Here is a 24,617-nt window from a genome sequence, read left to right on the forward strand (position 1 = left end):
GAGCGCAAACAGGAACTATTGAGTCTTAAACAGAAAATAACAAAAAACATGATCCAGACCACAGATCATTATAAAAGCATTTAAAAAATGACTTCTGGGTATATTATATTGATCAACAAATGCTTATTTAGGGGGCTTAGTGAGCAGAATAGAGGCTCTCCCATTGACTCCATTGTTAGAATTAGGATAGTTAATCAAACGTTAATGCTAACGTTTGTTTACGACTTAGAATGCATAACAAATAAAAACATGTTATTGTCTTACATAAGGATTGTGAATGATAGGCAAAATAAAAAAATATATAAATCAGATCACCTTTGATAATTTTTCAACATCCTGTGAACGGGCTGATGCTGTGGTGAAAGAGAGAAAATAAATACATGTCAGAAAATGCAAATTTCAGCAAAAATGGCCGGAAAAACTTTTTTAAAACCTGGTTAAAGATTGTTGGCGGTAAACCCAGAGAGGAAGTGTATGTTGTAAAATGATGTTAGAATTAGCTTTATTATTTGGGTTTAGGGGGGCCCCGTCATGGGGCCCGCCCCCGGCCCAGCTCTGACTTGTTCCACCACTGGTCATTGTGATTATGTTATATATTCCAAATGTCATTTTCTTGTTATTAATCAAATATAATGTTAGTAAAGATGTGAGAGTAAGAAGTAAACAAACCTGTTCTGTGTAACACATCTTGATGTTTCTTGAAAACAGCGTCCAGTAGTTGATTGTTCTCCTCTTTTTTTCTAGAAAATTTAATATTGAATTTAAATGTCAGACACATTGTTATCATACAACATATTTTGATTCAAGATTAAAATGCAGGATCTCATACCAAAATAAATAAATTGTGTGGGAGAGTGTGCAATATCATTACAAACTTGCTGTTTGTTTGCATATTAAAATAGAATGGTATATAATAACAAATATATTTAATAGCAAACTATTTAATATTAACATTATGTTTGTCACGTTCTGGACGCATGGTGATGCGGGGTTTTTGTTCTCCCAAGATGCAAAGGACGAAAACCGGACAGGACTTGCAGGTAACGACATGATTTAATTATAAAATAACACAAAACTGGTACCAAAACAGAAAACAAACAGACAGGACGAGGTGCCGAGCGCACCGGAAGCTAAGGCTAACACTTAGCACAGATTGTGACTACTAGCAGGAGCTAGGAAACTAGAACAAACCTACGTGGCAGTCGCGGGATGCAAAACAAAGAAGCCAGAACGACTGACTGAGAAGGCAGGCTTTAAATAATAATGTCAATGATGACCAACAGGTGCGTGTCGGGAACCCCAGCGGCAAGTTACTATGGTAACCAACTAAGAGGTGCATAAGCAGGAACTAGAATGGGACCAAGACTAACAGAAAAAACACAAGTGACCCGAAAACCCAAACAGAATATGATCCGTGCAGCGGATCCTAACAATGTTATGTATTAGAATAAACTGAAAACAAATATATGTATAGTTTACATTTATAAATATACATACACTACCGTTCAAAAGTTTGGGGTCACATTGAAATGTCCTTATTTTTGAAGGAAAAGCACTGTACTTTTCAATGAAGATAACTTTAAACTAGTCTTAACTTTAAAGAAATACACTCTATACATTGCTAATGTGGTAAATGACTATTCTAGCTGCAAATGTCTGGTTTTTGGTGCAATATCTACATAGGTGTATAGAGGCCCATTTCCAGCAACTATCACTCCAGTGTTCTAATGGTACAATGTGTTTGCTCATTGGCTCAGAAGGCTAATTGATGATTAGAAAACCCTTGTGCAATCATGTTCACACATCTGAAAACAGTTTAGCTCGTTACAGAAGCTACAAAACTGACCTTCCTTTGAGCAGATTGAGTTTCTGGAGCATCACATTTGTGGGGTCAATTAAACGCTCAAAATGGCCAGAAAAAGAGAACTTCCATCTGAAACTCGACAGTCTATTCTTGTTCTTAGAAATGAAGGCTATTCCACAAAATTGTTTGGGTGACCCTAAACTTTTGAACGGTAGTGTATATATATAAATATACACAATCATTATAAGCATATAGAGCTAATTTAAGTCCAGTAAATAACTCTTACACAGCAGAAGTGTCACAAAAGTCACCTGTAATCAGACAGCTAATCAGGGTTTCTGCTTCATACAAATCAGATTACAGACAGACAATTGTTTGCACACACACCCACACACAGCGTTACACATGCACACATCTGAATACGCACACACAACTATGATTACGCACACACAACTCTTTCACAGCAGACACCTAGCAAAAAGTCACGTGTACAAAGACAGCCCAACGAGGAAATACCGACAGATTTTTTCTACACACAGACAAATCATAATACAGACAACTTAAAACATGTATACACAGCTCCGATTACACACACACACACACACACACACACACATTGAGATACAGAAACACACATTAGTACACAGACACGTAAAATTGGATTAAAAATGCACAGATTTAAGATACACAATTGCAAATAATTTTGCTACAATAATACTTCCATGATGATCCAGCACTGACAGAAGGGCAGGGCTGGCATAAATAGAAGCCTGACTGGCAACTTGGAACGGGTGTGCCTAGATTGCCAATCAGAGACAGGTGAACCAAATGACCAATTAAAAAAATGGGCTTCTATTTTGTTGTTAAACATCTCAAAGAATCAGACCATTGTTCATAAAAAACATATATTTTATTCTACAAGGTCACATGCAGAGGATACAGCGCTGGTTTCAAATTGCTAGTACAAACAAAAATGTCTATCTGACAAAAGGTGTGCATAATTATATTGTATAGTGTACAAGTACAAGTAGTAGGACTGCTGGCACCACCATGGTGGAGACTTGTTTTGGAGACAGCAAGCCTGTGAAGGGGCACACTGAACCATATCATCATAATCACATCTTAAATGTTAGCAGTAGTACAAAGTGATATGTTAGTACACAATTAGAAATATTAGTAAGACTGGATAATACATATAAACTGTTGTGCGGATGTTATATTCCAGGATGTGTAACTAAGAAACATATTTACATGTTTGCTATTGAAGTAATTGAAAAGTAACTAAAAGTGATTTGGGGCTTGATTAAAGGCCTACTGAAAGCCACTACTACCGACCACGCAGTCTGATAGTTTATATATCAATGATGAAATCTTAACATTGCAACACATGCCAATACGGCCGGGTTAGCTTACTAAACTGCAATTTTAAATTTCGCGACGAAACATCCTGCTGAAAACGTTTCGGTATGATGACGCCTGCGCGTGACGTCACGGATTGTAGACGACATTTTGGTACAGCATGGTGGCCAGCTATTAAGTCGTCTGTTTTCATCGCAAAATTCCACAGTATTCTGGACATCTGTGTTGGTGAATCTTTTGCAATTTGTTCAATGAACAATGGAGACAGCAAAGAAGAAAGCTGTAGGTGGGAAGCGGTGTATTAGCGGCCGGTGTTGTGCCGGATAACGCACCCCCGCCGTAGAATGCACCCCCTGACTGTTGTGCCGGATAACACAGCCGGTGTTTCATTGTTTACATTCCCGAAAGATGACAGTCAAGCTTTACCATTGGCCTGTGGAGAACTGGGACAACAGAGACTCTTACCAGGAGGACTTTGAGTTGGATACGCAGACGTGCTACCGTGAGTACGCAGCTGCCGCTTCCAAACATTTGATCGCTTGCCCGTACGTGCGTGCCGCTATGTGCATGTCACGTACGTAACTTTGGGGACTTTGGGGAAATATATGTGCTGTATGAACTTTGGGGAGGTAAACAGTACTTTGGGCTGCGGGATTGAGTGTGTTGTGCAGGTGTTTGAGTTGTATTGGCGGGTTATATGGACGGGAGGGGGGAGGTGTTTGTTATGCGGGATTAATTTGTGGCATATTGAATATAAGCCTGGTTGTGTTGTGGCTAATAGAGTATATATATGTCTTGTGTTTATTTACTGTTTTAGTCATTCCCAGCTGAATATCAGGTCCCACCCGCCTCTCACAGCATCTTCCCTATCTGAATCACTTCCACTGCCCTCTAGTCCTTCACTCTCACTTTCCTCATCCACGAATCTTTCATCCTCGCTCAAATTAATGGGGAAATCGTCGCTTTCTCGGTCCGAATCGCTCTCGCTGCTGGTGGCCATGATTGTAAACAATGTGCAGATGTGAGGAGCTCCACAACCGGTGACGTCACGCGCATATCGTCTGCTACTTCCGGTACAGGCAAGGCTTTTTTATCAGCGACCAAAAGTTGCAAACTTTATCATCGATGTTCTCTACTAAATCCTTTCAGCAAAAATATGGCAATATCGCGAAATGATCAAGTATGACACATAGAATGGACCTGCTATCCCGTTTAAATAAGAAAATCGCATTTCAGTAGGCCTTTAATTGTCATTTAGTTGGAATCCTAACAAAAAAAGTAGTCAGATGCTAATGAAACTTTCAGAACATGTCAGAAATGGGATAAGGAACAAGTGATTAGATTTTGGTGTTGATCCTGATCATCATTTGGATTCAGCTTTCTTTTGAAGAATTATTTACTGCTGGGATATTTGGCCTGGTGGAGGTCTGCATAGCACTTTTCTATTTTACTGCTGCTGTTCTCACCAGCACACTTGTGTTTGTTAACTTGGTACTCATTAGAGAATCTTTCATCACACACACTCCACCTCAACACTTTTTCTCCAGTGTGTATTCTCATGAGTTGTTTGTAATTTCGACTTTGTGCAAAACTTGAATCACACACAGAACAGGAAAAAGGTTTTTGTCCCAGTGTGATCTTTCAATCTGACCCTACTTGTAAAAGATAAGCCACAGATTGAACAAGAAAATGTTTTTCTACAGTGTGTGTTCTGGTGTGCTCTCTTTCATATTTTCCTTCCTTTTAAAAGATAAGCCACAGATTGAACAAGAAAAGGGTTTCTCCCCAGTGTGTATTCTCATGTGTTGTTTGTAATTTCGACTTTGTGCAAAATTTGAATCACAAACAGAACAGGAAAAAGGATTTTCTCCAGTGTGTGTTCTAGTGTGATCTTTCAAACTGAACTTCCTCGTAAAAGATAAGCCACAGATTGAACAAGAAAAGGTTTCTCTCCAGTGTGTATTCTAATGTGTCTTTTCAGATCACTATGGTATTGAAAGGTTTTGTCACAGTGAGAACATTTCAAGGGAGTGTTGTCAGTGTCTTCTCATCTTTAGAGTCTTCATCATCAGTGTCAGGAGAGTGTGACGTTGTGTCCTCACCATCTGATAATGGAGCTAAGAGCTCGTCTGCTTGTGATCCTCCACAGTAAGGATGGGCGATACCACACTTTTAGGATTCGATACCATACCGATACTTTTTCTTGCATTTTCATCGATACCGATACCATTTATTTCTTATTGGCAATTTTTGTCAGTCAAAAATATTATTACTATTGTTATTATTTAAGACAAATACAGACCATTTATACCACATTTATTATGGTCAATATAAAATAAAAGTAAAATTAAAATAAATAACATAAATATGAAAAATAAATTAAATATAAACAAAAATATACACATTTTAATTTTTCTTATTTCTCAAAAAAAAAAGTCTTGGTAGAAAAAGCTTAAAAAAACAATTATTCATAACAATGTTATGTTTCAAACCTCTTTGTTGAAGTAAACTTATAACACTTCTCTGAAGCAAAGTCAATCATTTCCTTATCACAATAAACTAGGATTTCCTTGTCCTATAAACCTGCACACGAAAGACAGTTCCCTGAGAAAATGAACTTGGAAAAATGCTCTACAAAAATGTCTGACACCATCACACCTTTAGTGTACTCGAGATATGTCGTCACACGTCACACTTTACTGAAGTCTCAGATTGCTGTTCAGGAAAAGTAACATGCTCACGTTTTCTGCTTTGATACGATTACGCCTCTGGCTGATTATTTCTCCGGCCTTAGAGAAGAGTCTCTCTGCTGGAACAGACGTTGCAATAGTTCCAACTGGTATTTTTTCGCAACTTTGTTCAGCATTGGGAATGTGGTTTCATTTTTTTTCCCACCAAACCAAAGGGTCCTCACTCCTTGGGATCACCTTTTCCTCCATGTATCTTCTCATTTCAACATACGCATGTTTGCTGTGCGATTGCTCTGGCTGCATCGCTGTCGGCTGGCTGTGTGTGTGTTGCACGTTGACGACGCTCATTCGCTGTCTCCTGTCACGTGACTGGGCCAGCTCTATACTCTGCCAGGTACAGGGGTGTCCCAGCACATAGTAAGTTAAAGGCCTACTGAAAGCCACTACTACCGACCACGCAGTCTGATAGTTTATATATCAATGAGGAAATCTTAACATTGCAACACATGCCAATACGGCCGGGTTAACTTATAAAGTGCAATTTTAAAATTCCCGCCACACTTCCGGTTGAAAAACTCCTTTGGATATGATTTATGCGCGTGACGTCACAAAATCCACGGAAGTGGTTGTACCCCATCGACCCGATACAAAACCCTCTTGTTTTCTTCGACAAAATTCCACAGTATTCTGGACATCTGTGTTGGTGAATCTTTTGCAATTTGTTTAATGAACAATGGAGGCTGCAAAGAAGAACGTTGTAGGTGGGAAGCGGTCGGTGTATTAGCGGCTAAGTACAATACTTACAGCAACACAACAAGGACTACTTACTTCGCCCAGCCGATGCTTGCCGCCAAACCCACGGATGAAGTCCTTCGTCGCGCCGTCGATCGCTGGAACGCAGGTGAGCACGGCTGTTGATGAGTAGATGAGGGCTGGCTGGCGTAGGTGGAGCGCTAATGTTTTTATCATAGTTCTGTGAGGTCCGGTTGCTAAGTTGCTAAATTAGCCTTAGCGTTGTTAGCAACAGCATTGTTAAGCCTTACCAGGCTGAGAATTTTTAACCGTGTAGTTACATGTACATGGTTTAATAGTATTGTTGATCTTCTGTCTATCCTTCCAGTCAGGGATTTATTTCTTTTGTTTCTATCTTCATTTGAGAACGATGCTATCACGTTAGCTCAGTAGCTAAGTGTGTCACCGATGTATTGTCGTGGAGATAAAAGTCACTTTAAATGTCCATTTCGCGTGCTCGACTCTCATTTTCAAGAGGATATAGTATCCGAGGTGGTTTAAAATACAAATCCGTGATTCACAATAGAAAAAGGAGAGAGTGTGGAATCCAATGAGCCAGCTTGTACCTAAGTTACGGTCAGAGCGAAAAAAGATACGTCCATCACTGCCTCTTTAGTCCTTCACTGTAACGTTCCTCATCTACGAATCTTTCATCCTCGCTCAAATTAATGGGGTAATCGTCGCTTTGTCGCTCCGAATCTCTCGCTCCATTGTAAACAATGGGGAATTGTTAGGAATACTAGCTCCTGTGACGTCACGCTACTTCCGGTACAGGCAAGGCTTTTTTTTATCAGCGAGCAAAAGTTGCGAACTTTATCGTCGATTTTCTCTACTTTATCCTTTCAGCAAAAATATGGCAATATCGCGAAATGATCAAGTATGACACATAGAATGGATCTGCTATTCCCGTTTAAATAAAAAAAAATAATTTCAGTAGGCCTTTAAGTAAGTAATCAAAAACATCTGAAAGTGATGCTTGTACCCCCCACACGCCGTTTTTTGGTTTATATCGATACTTTTTTCAGAAAAGTGATGCCAAATGAGTAGCGTGTGAATATCGATATATCGATACCACAGAATCGATACGCACATCCCTACTCCACAGTGGTCTCCATCAGCTGCTGTTGTCATGTGTTGTGTTGAGCTGCTGCTTGGAGGCTCCGCCTCTCTCTTCTCCTTACTTTCACCTTTGACCTCATCATCTTCACTCTTCACAGGGACACCAGTCACTGGGAACTCCTTCAATATGATCTCCCTCCTGACTGATGCTGTGTTCTGCTGCTTCCTCTTTAATGTGTTGGCGCTGTGGTACTTCTTTCCTCTTTAATGTGGAGGGGCTGTGGTTCCTCCTCCTGCTGATGGAGATAATGTTCTTCATCGAGGTCTGCAGGACACGAGAAGACCAACACATGCTTTAGAAACGTCCAGCTTTGCTTAGTCACACTAAGGCGGCTAAGGTTATCCAGGCTATATCCCACCTAACCTTATCCTTGTCCACACAGACAAAATGCCATCGTTTAAGACCCCCTTCCCCTCCGGCACAAAGCGACCTAGTACACATGTGCGAAAAAAAATGTGTGCGTCATAGTTACCGTTGACCTGGAAGTGTATTCTTACACTGTGTTTCAATTTCTTTTAACAGTAAAAAATAAATCTCCGCTCGGGATGGTTTCCTGTTGGCCCCGCTGTGGACTGGACTCCCGCTGATGTGTTGGATCCACTGTGGACTGGACTTTCACAATGTTATGTCAGACCCACTCGACATCCATTGCTTTCGGTCTCCCCTAGAGGGGGGGGGGGGGGGGTTACCCACATATGCGGTCCTCTCCAAGGTTTCTCATAGTCATTCACCGACGTCCCACTGGGGTGAGTTTTTCCTTGCCCGTATGTGGGCTCTGTACCGAGGATGTCGTTGTGGCTTGTACAGCCCTTTGAGACACTTGTGATTTAGGGCTATATAAATAAACATTGATTGATTGATTGATTTAGTTTAGATAATAATGAGTCATATATTGGAATATGGGATCCATTATTTAAATTTGTTTGAACTATTAAATGAACCAAAATTATGACTTATTTTTATCTTTGTGGAAAATATTGGACACAATGTGTTGTCAAGCTTATGAGATGTGATGCCAGTGTAAGCTACTGTGACACTATTGTTCTTTTTTTTAATTTAATGTCTGTAATGATAATGTTAATGAGGGACTTATAATCACTGCTATGTTGAAATTGTTATTAATATTGTTAAAGTTGTTTATAATATTCATGTTTGATTGCTTTTAGATTGTTTTGTGTCATGTTTGTGTGTCCTCTCAATTGCTCTGTTTATTGCTATTCTGAATGTTGCTGGGTTGGGTTTGGTTTTGTAATTGCATTATTATGGTATTGTTGTGTATTGTTTTGTTGGATTGATTAAAACAAATAAATACAAATATGTCAGACTTCAATATTTCAAACACCTATAAAAAAACTATTATGAATACATATAAAATTGTATTATAAATATATATAAACACAATGTTTATGTACATAAAATAGTTTATTTCAAATCCTGCAGTTTCATTTGCTGCTGCTGTTCTCACCAGCACACTTGTGTTTCTTACACTGGTACTTATAAGAGAATCGTTCACCACACACACTGCAACTCAACACTTTTTCTCCTGTGTGTCTTCTCATGTGTATTACAAGGTTTGGTCGTCGCCAGAAGCTTTTGTTGCAGATTGAACAGGAATGTGATTTTTCACCAGTGTGCGTTCTTGTGTGTACTTTCAAATGTTCCTTCCTTGTAAAACCTTTACCGCAGATTGAACAAGGAACAGGTTTTTCACCAGTGTGTGTTCTCATGTGCACTTTCAAATATTCCTTCCTTGTAAAAAATAAGCCACAGATTGAACAAGAAAAAGGTTTTTCACCAGTGTGTGCTCTCATGTGTAGTTTGAATTGGTTACTTTCTACAAAACCTTTACCACAGATTGAACAGATAAAAGGTTTTTCACCAGTGTGCGTTCTCATGTGTACTTTCAAATTGTGACTTTGTGCAAAACCTTTACTACAGATTGAACAGGTAAAAGGTTTTTCTCCAGTGTGTGTTCTCATGTGTGTTTTCAGTTGACTATGGTATTTAAAGGTTTTGTCACAGTGAGAACATTTCAAGTGAGTGTTGTCAGTGTGACATGTCTTATCATCTTTAGAGTCTTCATCATCGGTGTCAGGAGAGTGTGACGTTGTGTCCTCACTATCTGATAGTGGAGCTAAGAGCTTGTCTGCTTGTGATCCTCCACAGTGGTCTCCATCAGCTTCTGGTGTCATGTGTTGTGTTGAGCTGCTGCTTGGAGGCTCCGCCTCTCTCTTCTCCTCACTTTCACCTTTGACCTCATCATCTTCACTCTTCACAGGGACACCAGTCACTGGGAACTCCTCCAGATCTTCAAAACACTCCTGACTAACGCTGTGTTCTGCTGCTTCCTCTTTAATGTGGGGGGTCAGTGAGTCTTCCTCTTCCTTTTTACAGGGAAGGGTCTGTGTCAAAGAGGAAAAGGAGACTCCAGAGGGTCTCTGGCGCCTCATCTTCCTCTTTGATGGCTCCTTCACTATCTTGAAGCTACACTCCTGTTTTTCAGGGAGAAGTTGTTCTTCACAGACATCTGCAGGACACAAAATGACAAACATGCTTGACAAATGTCCAGATTTGCTCAGTCACATGAGGCATTCAGTACGTTTACATGTACTTAAAGGCCTACTGAAATGAATTTTTTTTATTTAAACGGGAATAGCAGATCCATTCTATGTGTCATACTTGATCATTTCGCGACATTGCCATATTTTTGCTGAAATGATTTACTGTAATTTCCTGACTATAAGCTGCACCTGCCTATAAGCCGCACCAGCTAAATTTAGGGGAAAATACAGATTGCTCCATATATATGCCGCATCCGACTATAAGCCGTAGGCGTTTTGATGTGTAATTAGCGTAGTATATAGGGGTTCCTGCTACCACGGAGGGGATTGTCGGGACAGAGATGACTGTTTGGGAACGCAAAGCGTCCCATTTATTAACAATAAGTCTTTCAATCATTCAATCAAACTTTCACATCTTTGACATGGCGAACAGCATTCGTGCAGAGTACAAATAATACAACGGTATTACCGGTAGTCAGTCTTTAAAGGCCTACTGAAAGCCACTACTACCGACCACGCAGTCTGATAGTTTATATATCAATGATGAAATCTTAACATTGCAACACATGCCAATACGGCCGGGTTAACTTATAAAGTGACATTTTAAAATTCCCGGGAAATATCCGGCTGAAACATCGCGGTATGATGACGTATGCACGTGACGAAGTCCGAGTAACGGAAGTTATGGTACCCCGTAGAATCCTATACAAAAAGCTCTGTTTTCATTTCATAATTCCACAGTATTCTGGACATCTTTTGCAATTTGTTTAATGAACAATGAAGGCTGCAAAGAAGACAGTTGTAGGTGGGATCGGTGTATTAGCAGCGGACTACAGCAACACAACCAGGAGGACTTTGTTGGAGCGCTAGCCGCCGACTTCACCTTGACTTCCTACGTCTCCGGGCCGCCAAACGCATCGGGTGAAGTCCTTCGTCCTTCTGCCGATCGCTGGAACGCAGGTGAGCACGGGTGTTGATGAGCAAATGAGGGCTGGCTGGCGTAGGTGGAGAGCTAATGTTTTTAGCATAGCTCTGTGCAGTCCGGTTGCTAAGTTAGCTTCAATGGCGTTGTTAGCACAGCATTGTTAACCTTCGCCAGGCTGGAAAGCATTAACCGTGTATTTACATGTCCACGGTTTAATAGTATTGTTGATTTTCTATCTATACTTCCAGTCAGGGGTTTATTTCTTTTGTTTCTATATGCAGTTAAAGCAAGATGCTATCACGTTAGCTCGTAGCTAAAGCATTTCGCCGATGTATTGTCGTGGAGATAAAAGGCACTGAATGTCCATTTCGCGTTCTCGACTCTCATTTTCAAGAGGATATAGTATCCGAGGTGGTTTAAAATACAAATCTGTGATCTACAATAGAAAAAGGAGAGTGTGGAATCCAATGAGCCAGCTTGTACCTAAGTTACGGTCAGAGCGAAAAAAGATACGTCCATCGCTGCCTCTCAAGTCATTCACTGTAACGTTCCTCATCTACGAATCTTTCATCCTCGCTCAAATTAATGGGGTAATCCTCACTTTCTCGGTCCGAATCTCCCGCTCCATTGTAAACAACGGGGAATTGTGAGGAATACTAGCTCCTGTGACGTCACGCTACTTCCGGTACAGGCAAGGCTTTTTTTTATCAGCGAGCAAAAGTTGCGAACTTTATCGTCGATTTTCTCTACTAAATCCTTTCAGCAAAAATATGGCAATATCGCGAAATGATCAAATATGACACATAGAATGGATCTGCTATTCCCGTTTAAATTTTAAAAAATCATTTCAGTAGGCCTTTAATCATTGTGTCATCGTCTTCCTCCTGCGTACTAAAACCACCGGAATCCTCTTCGTCGGTGTCGGAGAAGAACAGGTCCAAAATGGCGTCGTCAGCCAAGTCAAGGGTACGTGCAGCAGCTCTATTTCCTTCTTTGACAGCCAGATCGATTGCCTTTAACTTAAAAGCAGCATCATATGCACTTCTCCGTTTGTTTTCCATATTGAGGGTGTTTGCATGAACACTTCCTTCGCGCAAACTGTCGCTGACGCTCTCTTACTCTTTGTTTTGCTCTCGGTAGTGCGCGCCCCTGTTTACCGTAAGCCGTAAAAAAAGCCGTAAAAAAGCCGCACCGTCGTAAAAGCCGCAGGGACCAAAACGAGGGGAAAAAGTAGCGGCTTATAGTCCGGAAATTACGGTAGTATAGAACAACGACGATAAAGTTCGCAACTTTTGGTCGCTGATAAAAAAAAGCCTTGCCTATACCGGAAGTAGCGTGACGTCACAGGAGGAAGGATTCCTCACAATTCCCCGTTGTTTACAATGGAGCGAGAAAGATTCGGACCGAGAAAGCGACGATTACCCAATTAATTTGAGCGAGGATGAAAGATTTGTGGATGAGGAACGTTAGAGTGAAGGACTAGAGCAGGGGTCGGCAACCCGCGGCTCCGGAGCCGCATGCGGCTCCTTGACCACTCTGATGCGGCTCAGCTACATACATGCCGACCCCCCTGATTTTCCCAGGAGACTTATGGATCTCAGTGTCTCTCATAGATAACTCCCAGGGAAAAAATAATCCTATTTACACTCTAATTACTAAATAAAGGGAGTGCCCTAATTGCACTGCAGTAATTGTCCTCTATAGCATTTACATACAGTGTGCCAGTCCAGCCACATGTTGCATGTTGTTATTACTTGCACACACAGGAGACAGCAAAGCATACTTACTCATCAGCCACACAGCTTACACTAACGGTAGCCGTATCAAACAACTTTAACATTGTTACGTTACAAATATGCGCCACACTGTGAACCCACACCAAAAAAGAGTGAAAAACACATTTCTGGAGAACATCCCACCGTAACACAACATAAACACAACACAACCATTACCCAGAATCCCATGCAGCCCTAACTCTTCCGGTCTACATTATACACCCCCGCTACCACCAAATCCCCCCACACATTAACCCCCCCCCCCCTCTCTCCGTGCGTTGGTTGAGCGGAAGAGTTAGGGCTGCATGGGATTCTGGGTATTGGTACCGTCAGTGTAAGATGTGTGGCTGCTGAGTTAGTACGCCTTGCTGTCACTTACGTGAGCAAGCTGAAATTGCATTCTATGTGTGGTCGAGCAGGTACACTGTCAGGGCAGCCTGTAGAGGGCGCCAAATGCAGTGTCATCACGCTCTGGTATTCGGGAGTCTCCCGGGAAAAATGAGAGGGTTGGCAAGTATGACGCTATCAAGCGCCATTTGTTCAAAACTCGCGGGCTGCACTAACATCAAATTTCCACATTAAAGTGCGTGCCGGTGCGTGTGTCGGAGGCCCCTGGTTAACATAGCACAAAGCATTTAAGCTTTGTATGCGGTTTTTCATTTTAAATTTTAAAAAAAATTTTGTGGCTCCCATTACTTTCTTTAATTTGTGAAACTTGCCAAAATGGCTCTTTGAGTGGTAAAGGTTGCCGACCCCTGGACTAGAGTGTAGTGCAGGGTGTATCTTTTTTCGCTCTGACCGTAACTTAGGTACAAGGTCTCATTGGATTCCACACTCTCTCCTTTTTCTATTGTGGATCACGGATTTGTATTTTAAACCACCTCAGATACTATATCCTCTTGAAAATGAGAGTCGAGAACGCGAAATGGACATTCACAGTGACTTTTATCTCCACGACAATACATCGGTGAAGCTCTTTAGCTACGGAGCTAACGTGATAGCATCAGGCTCAAATGTAGATAGAAACAAAATTAAAAAAAACCCTGACTGGAAGGATAGACAGAAGATCAACAATACTATTAAACCATGAACATGTAAATACACGGTTAATAATTTTCCAGCTTGGCGAAGCTTAACAATTGAAGCTAACTTAGCTACGGAGCGGCGGCGGGCGTTGTAGCTTTCGACGACACCCCGGCCGCCATCAGAGTCGGCAAGAAACATATATTTCCCCAAAGTTACGTACGTGACATGCACATAGCGACACGCACGTACGGGCAAGCGATCAAATGTTTGGAAGCCAAAGCTGTACTCACGGTAGTGCGTCTGCTATCCAGCTCAAACACAACACAACCTCCTGGTTGTGTTGCTGTAGTCCGCCGCTAATACACCGATCGCACCTACAACTTTCTTCTTTGCGGTCTCCATTGTCCATTAAACAAATTGCAAATGATTCACCAACACAGATGTCCAGAATACTGTGGAATTTTGCGATGAAAACAGAGCAGTTTGTATGGTGACACATTGGGTCCGAATACTTCCGTTGCCGTCGTGACGTCACGCGCATACGTCATCATACATAGACTCATACATAGACGTTTTCAAGGGGAAGTTTCCCGGGAAATTTAAAATTGCACTTTATAAGTTAACCCGGCCGTATTGGCATGTGTTGCAATGTAAAGATTTCATCATTGATGTATAAACTATCAGACTGCGTGGTCGGTAGTAGTGGCTTTCAGTAGGCCTTTAAAATAACAAGTTATTATATGAATTGGCCTGAAAACAAACACACTGCTCTTTACAACATTATTCACAGGAAAAGAAGACCACTTTTTACGAGGGGTGGGCAATATGGCCTAAAATGTATATTGCAATAAATTCCCTTCCACTTGAGTGCAGCAGGGATAGGCTCCAGCGCCCCCTGTGATTTAAATGTCAGTTACTGATGTATAAACTTTGGGAAAAGATTAGGTTGTTTACAGTGTAAATCTGTTGTGTCTGCTATGGCGCCATCTTGTGGTCGAGTTTGCTCACTGCGAGTGCTGTGGGTTGAAAGTGTATTTCCTTTTGCTTCGTGGTTTCTTCATTTATCTCGCCAAGCAACGTTTGTAAGTGTAACCGGGGATTTGCACTGGATGTGGAACGGCGGCGCCACGGCGACAGACTCGTTCCTTTTTTTGTCTTCAAGTCAATGTGTCAGTTTCCACCGCCTGCCGTAGAAGTAGGCCTTTAAGGGCATAAACCAAATGATTAAATTCAGAGCCATATTTAAACATTCAATTGATATTCTAACACCACCATCCTGTTTTTTTGTCTGATTATAATTGCGAACAAAAATGTAATCATTCAATGATCTTGAAAAATGTAAATATCAGTATCCACTTTGGTATGACGATACTGCCCCTATAACTACTTGGTACTGGATCGATACCTACATTTGTAGTATCACCCCAAAACTAAAGTATCAAACAACAAAACAAGTGATTATTACATTTTAACAAAACAGAAGAATAAGTGATTATTACATTTTAACAGAAGTGTAAATAGAAACTAATTACATTAGAAAGTTCCTTAATAAAAATATTGTTCATGGAATTATTGAAACATTTCTAGGATGTATTTACGATTTTTACGAGATTTTGATAGAATTTAATACATTCTAAGGCCGGCGTGGCTCGGTTGGTAGGGTGGCCTTGCCAGCAACTCGACGGTTCCAGGTTCGATCCTAGTCACTGCTGTTGTGTCCTTGGGCAAAGTACTTTACCCACCTGCTCCCAGTGACATCCACACTGGTTTAAATGTAACTTAGATCATGGGTTTCACTATGTAAAGCGCTCTGAGTCACTAGAGAATAGCGCTAAATAAATATACTTTACTTCACTTAAAAGGAAAACGCACTTTTTTAATTTATTTTGCCTATCAACAACACATATTTTTCTTTTTTATGCATTCTAAATAGTAAATAAATGCAATCAAAAGTCTGCTTACAATAGAGGCTATTAGAGTCGCACTATTCTGCCTACAAAAAACTTAAAAAACATCCAAACACCTCCATTAAGGTTGTATGTACATGCAGTAGGTATATATGTCATTTGGTAACAGGTACATTTTTTAAAATATGCAATATTTACATATTTTTGCTCCTTTGCGCATTAATTTCAAAAACGCATCACGACATTCCCTTATTTTTTTTTACATCACTGAATATTACACACTGCAGACTTCATGAGCGCCAACAAACATAATAAAACATCACTTACTGTACAAGGTTTGCTGTCACTATGACACAAACTGATAGAATCTTGTTATATTCCTGTTTGGATGAAGAATGACTCATAATTGTCGCACAGAAAAGGGGGGTGAAGCCAAGCGTCTTTTTGTGTCCATCGACCATTGCAGGGTCTAAATTGGCTGTCAAAGGGTACCAACTTGTCAGAGTATGTCCTCATTCTTCTACTATCCAGGTGAGAGGCACGATTCATGATCTGGGATAATCTTTCACCAGCACCGGGACGAGGAAGGAGCTCACCAGCCGGTGATGTCAACATAGACACACAAGCTATAAATAGTTTGTCTGTGTTAGCACTTATAATAACAATATCACTAACTTGGTATTCAAGCCACAAAATGCAAATGGAGTATTGTTGGCGCTTTTTGGATGGTTATAGAGGACCTCCCATTGGCTCCATTGCAAAGTGGACTTTTATTTACATTTATGAGTTAGAATGTGATTTAAAAAATATACACTACCGTTCAAAAGTTTGGGGTTACATTAAAATGTCCTTATTTTTCAATGAAGATAACTTTAAACTAGTCTTAACTTTAAAGAAGTACACTCTATACATTGCTAATGTGGTAAATGACTATTCTAGCTGCAAATGTCTGGTTTTTGGTGCAATATCTACATAGGTGTATAGAGGCCCATTTCCAGCAACTATCACTCCAGTGTCCTAATGGTACAATGTGTTTGCTCATTGGCTCAGAAGGCTAATTGATGATTAGAAAACCCTTGTGCAATCATGTTCACACATCTGAAAACAGTTTAGCTCGTTACAGAAGCTACAAAACTGACCTTCCTTTGAGCAGATTGAGTTTCTGGAGCATCACATTTGTGGGGTCTATTAAACGCTCAAAATGGCCAGAAAAAAAGAGAACGTTCATCTGAAACGCGACAGTCTATTCTTGATCTTAGAAATGAAGGCTATTCCACAAAATTGTTTGGGTGACCCCAAACTTTTGAACGGTAGTGTATGTCAACAGTCATGTCTTTTATAATGATTGTGAACGATAGAAAACAATTCCCCCAAAAAGTGCAGTTCACCTCTAAATTCAAATGATTAGTTTTAAGACTTGAAGTCTATGAGCATGAACTGATGAAGCCTTCTTGGATGAGAGGACAAATGTCTTCTAAGACAAAGTGAACAGTCCAGTTGTGATGGATTGAATGCCCTGAGAATAAAATGATATGTGCTTACTTGGACTGTGATGAAGCTGTGAGGACTCAGGTGGTTTGTCTTCATGCTCTTCAGTCTTCACAGAGACAACAGTCAGTGGAAACTTGGTGAGATCATCGTCCTCCTGCCCTAGAAGACACTCTCCCTCCTGAGTGATCCATACTTCCTCTTTAATGTGGGTGGGCTGTGGATCCTCCTCTTCCTCTTTAATGTGGGGGGGCTGCTGGACGTCTGTTGGGTAAATAAAAGTAAATAAGATAAAGAGAATAGAAATAGTTTTGGACTGACACTGTTAACACAATGACATTATTTGTGTTCTTTCCTGTGTTGTGTTAAAAGTATGTAGCAAAACAACCAATAAATACGCAGGAAATACCTCCTCTTGTCCCAGTCACTACAATTAATTCAAAAGTAAGTCCAAAAACAGACTTGGAAATTTGATGGGAGGCAATTTGAAAAGTATGAGGCAATATTAATTGAGGGATTCTTAACTTTACACTCACTGGTGTAAATATTGTATTGTGTATACGGTCTATGACACCTAAACTTTATCTCTAAACTTAACCATAATCTTTTAATGACATAGTCATTACCATAACTTCAAAATCATGGAAATAAAAAAAAAATCGTATTCCAAAATCACTTAAAAAAACATTCACATTCACGGTATGTTTTTGTCATCAAGCAAAATACTTTTTTGTCGTCATTTTGTTGGCTGGGACAAAAGGAACTTTTACCAAATCATGTTTTATTAAGTGGTGTTTTAATGGAGTATCTCCATCAACAATTCCTCTTTAGGAATTTTAGACCATCTACGACACGTTTAGGAAAGTCAGTCACCTTTCTGCTCTTTTAATAAATCAAGTGTTGACTACTTTGGTTATTGAAAATAAATGTTTACTTTCACTTATTGTTGCATGTAAGTCAGAATCAGGAAGTGAAATTATAACTACCGGTAATTAGATTTGATTACAGTATACAATGTATTTGGTGACTGTGTGAGTTTTGTGTAAACATGTTGATACAGGTTTACACAGATATGTCCCGAAAGTATGCACCCATTGTTAAAACCTTCACTAAGCTGTGCCACCAACATTGCCTCACTTAGCTCATTAAGCAAACTACCAGGGTGAGTGAGTACTTTTAAACCTTCCTAGACCTTGTTGTTACTTCTGACCAGTCTAAGATCACCACAAGTGGAACTACTGCATGCGGCTTAAGTGATCATTCCATGATTTTCTGTACCCATAAAGAACATAGAACCGAGGCTGACGGCCACAAAACAAGTGAAGGTAGAATTCTCAAGACCTAGGCTAGCAAGGCTTTCAATGACAAACTGGCAAATTAAGACTCACCCTTGGTACTTGCAAGTACGCAGGTCTTTGGGTCAATTCCTAATCTGAGAAAAGTAGATAACTTCACAGTGAAAGTGGGTGACAATCAGGCCCGGCCCTAACCAATCTGGCGCCCTAGGCAAGATTTTAGGTGGCGCCCCCCCCCCCCCCCCCCCCCCCACATCGGCAGTGAAGTGTATATACTGATACTCACAAGAAACCGAATAGCTTTGTCTTTGACCTTTTTTTTACTTAAAGAAAGCAAATTAACAAGTAGAATAGTTAACAAGATTAAAAAATATATAGATAAATAAATGAATACAAAAAATAAAAAATGTATATATGAAATACAATATTTTTTACATACATAAACACAAAATAAAACGTGTCAACAAGTTGCATAAAATAAATTAAAAATACAATATAAATAAGGCACTGCACAAAACAAGATATCAAACCAGTATGACTTTAACAACTATATTACAAAAAAGGGGATCCTACAGAGTTCTCTATTTGTGCTTTTTAATATTACATTAACTAGAATGACTTACAAATTACTGCACACCAGGGAGTACTGTAATTACCTAACGTTACATTATTATTTTCCATAACAATTTAGCCCCCTCCACAATATTAACCCAATGTTAAAACAGAACTAGCTATTTATTGATTAGCAATTGCCGAATCATGTAACATTAGCTTAATGCTAAAAGGCCAGGTTACTATCACATTCTGTAACAGACAAATAATTAGGCTAACGTTACCTACCTGCTACCTCTGTCTTTTTCTCGTTTCTCCTCCTCTTCTTTTCTTTTTTCTTCCCTGGGCACCTGACAGTTTTGGCCGTTTTGACATCTTGTGTTGATTTTTTTATGTGGTGACATCCAAAAAGAGTCATGATACGGGAAGGGAGGGGGCGCACCGTGCCGGGGGAGGGGGGGGGCGTAATGTTGTAACAAATAATATTTATATTAAATAGGCTTTACTTTGCATTTTAATTAACGTGGGATTATTTTATGTATTTAGAAATAATAGTACCAACTTTTTTTTCCTTTTTTTTTCCCTCCAACATTTGTGGCACTGGTGTGGCGCCCCCTGATGGACGGCGCCCTTAGCATTTGCCTATACGGCCAATGCCACGGGCCGGCCCTGGTGACAATATTATAACAAACAAAAATGAGATTACCTATCTTGGCTGCATCGTAGAGACTAATCTCTCAAGTGAAAAAATGACTACTATGGTAGTAAAAGAATCAACCGACGAATTATGTTCTTACTAATGTTGTCCCGATACCAATATTTTGGTACTTTTCTAAATAAAGGGGACCACAAAAAAAGTGCATTATTGGCTTTGTTTAAACCAAAATTCTTAGGGTATTTTAAACATATTTTTCTTATAGCAAGTTTGTCCTTAAATAAAATAGAGAACACTGAACATACTAGACAACTTGTCTTTTAGTAGTAAGTAAGCAAACAAAAGCTCCTAATTTAGTCTGCTGACATATGCAGTAACATATTGTGTCATTTATATTCTATTATTTTGTCAAAATTATTAAGGACAAGTGGTAGAAAATATCGCAGCTGCATTCGGGTGGAAGGCGGAGTACACCCTTATCTGATTATTATCTGTTTTAACATGTTCTATCTACACTTCTGTTAAAATGTAATAATCATGTATTCTTCTGTTGTTTGGATACTTTACATTAGTTTTGGATGATACCACACATTTGGGTATCAATCCGATACCAAGTAGTTACAGGATCATACATTGGTCATATTCAAAGTCCTCATGTGTCCAGGGACATATTTCCTGAGTTTATAAACATAATATAAAGTCTTAAACAACGAAAGAAGATGTTGTTATGCCAAAAAATATTGATGTAATTGTAGAAGTAGTACTTTTTAGAGGCGGTATAGTACTGAATATGAGTCATTAGTATTGCGGTACTATACTAATACCAGTATACCGCACAACCCTAGTTCTTACATAGTAGGATGATCCCGCTGGTGGGCAGAAATACACTTAAGACTTTAACACAAGCACTCATTTAACCCCACTTTGACTACGGTGTTCATGTTTGGTACCGTGACACCTTAAAAGCCCTGAAAACAAACTCCAGGCAGCCCAAAACAAAATGATTGGGCTTCTATTCAAACATTTCGCCAACCATTTCCTTAACGTGGGGAGGCTCTTGGTAGCCGACAGAGTACATCTTCTTGCAGTTGGTCTGGTGTACAAGATACAACGTACCACTAAAATACCCATATAGCTGTTTGGATACTTCAAAATATATTCACCATTATAACACCAGAGGTAGTTGTACAAATCACATACAACCCAGATCTCACTCCAAAAAAGGTTCTAATTCGTTTGCCTTCTATACCACCAAAATGTAGAACTCCCTATCAATAGCCATAAAAGAGTGTAAATTCCTTACTTCCTTCAAAGTCGCTTTAAAAAGACATTACAGGTTGCGGCTACTCGTAACTGGGAATAGACCAATATTCTTGCTTTTATTTTATTTTCTTGCGGTTTTTTGGCTACTTTCTACATAGTACTGTGTTCTGTGTGAGTGAACAAATATTTCAACTGAAACCATCTCAGGCTTTCTTGTAGCAGTGAATGTGTACCGTGATGAAACTGTACCCTTTCCTATGCAAACTTCTCATAACTCCTTCAATCAATCAATCACACATTGTTACAAACTGAGAAGAACATCAACCAAAGAATCTAAATCAAAGCATTGCATCATCCCCACAAGTCAACACATTCTTCCTAATGAAGAAAAGTGTTAATAATGGAATATAAAGTTAGTAAAGATGTGAGAGTAAGAAGTAAACAAACCTGTTGTGTGTAACACAACCTGATGTTTCTTGAAAACAGCGTCCAGTAGTTGATGTTGTCGCTCCTTCTCCTCTTTTGTTGGACAAAGTTCCTCCTCATACTTTGCCATCGTTCTTTCGCACATTTTCACACAATCACAACACTTTACACTCACATTTGATCTCTACTTAGCGATGTGTTGATAACGTCCGCGTCTCTTTGTTAGCAGCTAACAAGCTAAGCTAACTAGCAAGCTAAGCTAGCACAAGACGCGATAAAGTGCGCTCAGACTAATGTAACCGGATACAAACCATTACTAACAATGTTTCATCTACTACACGACATATATGCGTACATATATGCACTAAATACAAATACAGAAACAATAATGGCCAGTGGCGACGTTTAGGCCTTCTCTGTCAAACGCCATTTTGCTTTTTACTCCTTCGTCTTCTTCGTATTTCCAGCAGACTAGTAGAGCATCTTAGGCCTCCACAGCTTCTTAACAGGACTTCTTCGTCCTGTCCAATGGTCCATACTACATTCTACAGTACAGGAGGTCGCGCTATTAACCTTTCAATGGACCACTTCTAGGTTGGCTTCTGCGCACGTCCAATTTGTCGAGGTCAAAGTTCGTCAGAGATAAACAAAGCCTTCTTCTTCTTCTTTGGTTTAATAGCGATTGACAAGCAACCTTCCGGTGTGCATTACTGCCACCTACTGAAATGGAGTGTGGACCGAGGTGGAACCCTACTCTATATTCTTTTATTTAACCCAGTGTTTTTAAATATGTGTATAATGAATTATAACCTATGTGTTCTGAGTGCAAGCCTAAAATATCTTCCACTACTAACCTAACCTTCTCTTTTGCTAACTTATTTCCCAGTATTTCCCTTTCTCTATTGTATTTCCTACAATGTATTAAAGGCCTACTGAAATGAAATGTTTTTATTTAAACGGGGATAGCAGATCCATTCTATGTGTCATACTTGATCATTTCGCGATATTGCCATATTTTTGCTGAAAGGATTTAGTAGAGAACATCGATGATAAAGTTCGCAACTTTTGGTCGCTGATAAAAAAAAAAGCCTTGCCTGTACCGGAAGTAGCGTGACGTCACAGGTTGTGGAGCTCCTCACATCTGCACATTGTTTACAATCATGGCCACCAGCAGCGAGAGCGATTCGGATAGAGAAAGCGACAATTTCCCCATTAATTTGAGCGAGGATGAAAGATTTGTGGATGAGGAAAGTGAGAGTGAAGGACTAAAGGGCAGTGAGAGCGATTCAGATAGGGAAGATAATTTTCAATCTATCAAGATAAAAAAATAATATCAAAATCAAATTACAGGATGTTATTTATGTAGTTTGCTCATTTTCCCCGACTGGTTCACTAACATCATGTGTTTTTTTGTTTTTTTTTACATATGTAGCATCATCTACAAAGATACAAATAATTGCTATTGTGACATCTAGAGGACACATTTAAAACAGCAGTTTCTTTCGATCAAAAATGTTGACTCAATTTTGTACCTAGCAAACTCATCCCGCGGGCCGGATAAAACCTGTTGGAGGGCCTGATCCGGCCCGTGGACCGTATGTTTGACACCCCTGATCTAGGCCCTTTGTGTACTCAGAGAGTTCGCGCACAGGTTGCTGCACAACAGCCATCTTGGCTTGGTTGACCACCACGTTTTTCACTTCCCGGAAGAAGTCACATGACTGAATACAAATATATATTATTGAAGAGTTTCAAACAGGAGGGAACAAATCTGAGTATGTAACTGAGTTAAAATAGAAACTTCTTCCCTCATGTCATGTTTAAAATACACAAAATATAAGGCCTACTGAAAGCCACTACTACCGACCACGCAGTCTGATAGTTTATATATCAATGATGAAATCTTAACATTGCAACACATGCCAATACGGCCGGGTTAACTTACTTATAAAGTGCAATGTTAAATTTCCCGCCACACTTCCGCTTGAAAACGTCTCGGTATGATGACGTATGCGCGTGACATAGCCAGTTTAACAGAGGTCTGGCTTCCCCATTGAAGCCAATACGAAATAGCTCTGTTTTCATCTCATAATTCCACAGTATTCTGGACATCTGTGTTGGTGAATCTGTTGCAATTTGTTCATTGCATTATGGAGAAAGAAGCTGAGCAAGCAAAGAAGAAAGTTGTCGGTGCGAAGCGGATATTTTGCGAGGGAAGTCAGCAACACAACACAACACAGCCGGTGTTTGTTTACATTCCCGAAAGATGCAGTCAAGATCGAAGAACTCGGACAACAGAGACTCTAACCAGGAGGACTTTGATTTGGATACACAGACGCGATACCGTGAGTACGTAGCTGCGCTTCCAAACATTTGATCGCTTGCTATAACTAGCTCGAGCTAGTAGCTAGTAGCTAGCATAACAAACACCTAGGTGTTTGTTATGCGGGATTAATTTGTGGCATATTAAATATAAGCCTGGCTGTGTTGTGGCTAATAGAGTGTATACATGTCTTGTGTTTATTTACTGTTGTAGTCATTCTCAGCTGAATATCAGGTCCCACAAGCGCGCTTCCAAACATTTGATTGCTTGCCCGTACGTGCGTGTCATGTACGTAACGTTGGTTAAATATATAAGCTTTATGAACCTTGGGTTAGGTGAACGGTTCTTTGGGCTGAGTGAGTGTGTGTGTTGTGCAGGTGTTTGAATTGTATTGGCGGGTTATATATACGGGATCCCGTCCATATAACCTCGATATAACTAGCTCGAGCTAGTAGCTAGGAGCTAGGAACTTGCATAACAAACACCTAGGTGTTTTTATGCAGGATTCATTTGTGGCATATTAAATATAAGCCTGGTTGTGTTGTGGCTAATAGAGTATATATATGTCTTGTGTTTATTTACTGTTGTAGTCATTCCCAGCTGAATATCAGGTCACCCCCGGCTCTCACAGCATCTTCCCTATCTGAATCGCTTCC

At 40.0% G+C, this 24,617-nt stretch overlaps 2 protein-coding genes across 3 annotated transcripts in view; both read right to left on the minus strand.

Moving 5' to 3' along the window:
* Nucleotides 1-979, minus strand: part of LOC133644063 (oocyte zinc finger protein XlCOF8.4-like) — a 25,841-nt gene extending 24,862 nt beyond the window's left edge. The window contains exons 1-2 of the mRNA XM_062038386.1: nucleotides 967-979; nucleotides 670-681 (exon numbers count right to left, since the gene is read on the minus strand). Of these exons, the coding sequence (XP_061894370.1) occupies nucleotides 670-681; nucleotides 967-979 (25 nt within the window). The remainder of the gene's footprint in view (nucleotides 1-669; nucleotides 682-966) is intronic.
* Nucleotides 1-22,297, minus strand: part of LOC133644688 (zinc finger protein 239-like) — a 71,026-nt gene extending 48,729 nt beyond the window's left edge. Inside the window, exons 1-3 of one of the 2 annotated variants that reach the window (XM_062039380.1) lie at nucleotides 21,660-22,286; nucleotides 17,502-17,711; nucleotides 9,137-10,292 (exon numbers count right to left, since the gene is read on the minus strand). In XM_062039380.1, the coding sequence (XP_061895364.1) occupies nucleotides 9,208-10,292; nucleotides 17,502-17,711; nucleotides 21,660-21,783 (1,419 nt within the window). In that variant the 5' untranslated portion in view covers nucleotides 21,784-22,286 and the 3' untranslated portion in view covers nucleotides 9,137-9,207. Of the gene's footprint in view, nucleotides 1-9,136; nucleotides 10,293-17,501; nucleotides 17,712-21,659 lie in introns of those variants that run through there. The other variant, XM_062039379.1, reaches the window with a different exon arrangement.
* Nucleotides 22,298-24,617: the final 2,320 nt, after the last annotated feature.

The sequence above is a fragment of the Entelurus aequoreus genome, linkage group LG27 (genome assembly GCF_033978785.1).
Source record: "Entelurus aequoreus isolate RoL-2023_Sb linkage group LG27, RoL_Eaeq_v1.1, whole genome shotgun sequence".
NCBI lineage: Eukaryota > Metazoa > Chordata > Actinopteri > Syngnathiformes > Syngnathidae > Entelurus > Entelurus aequoreus.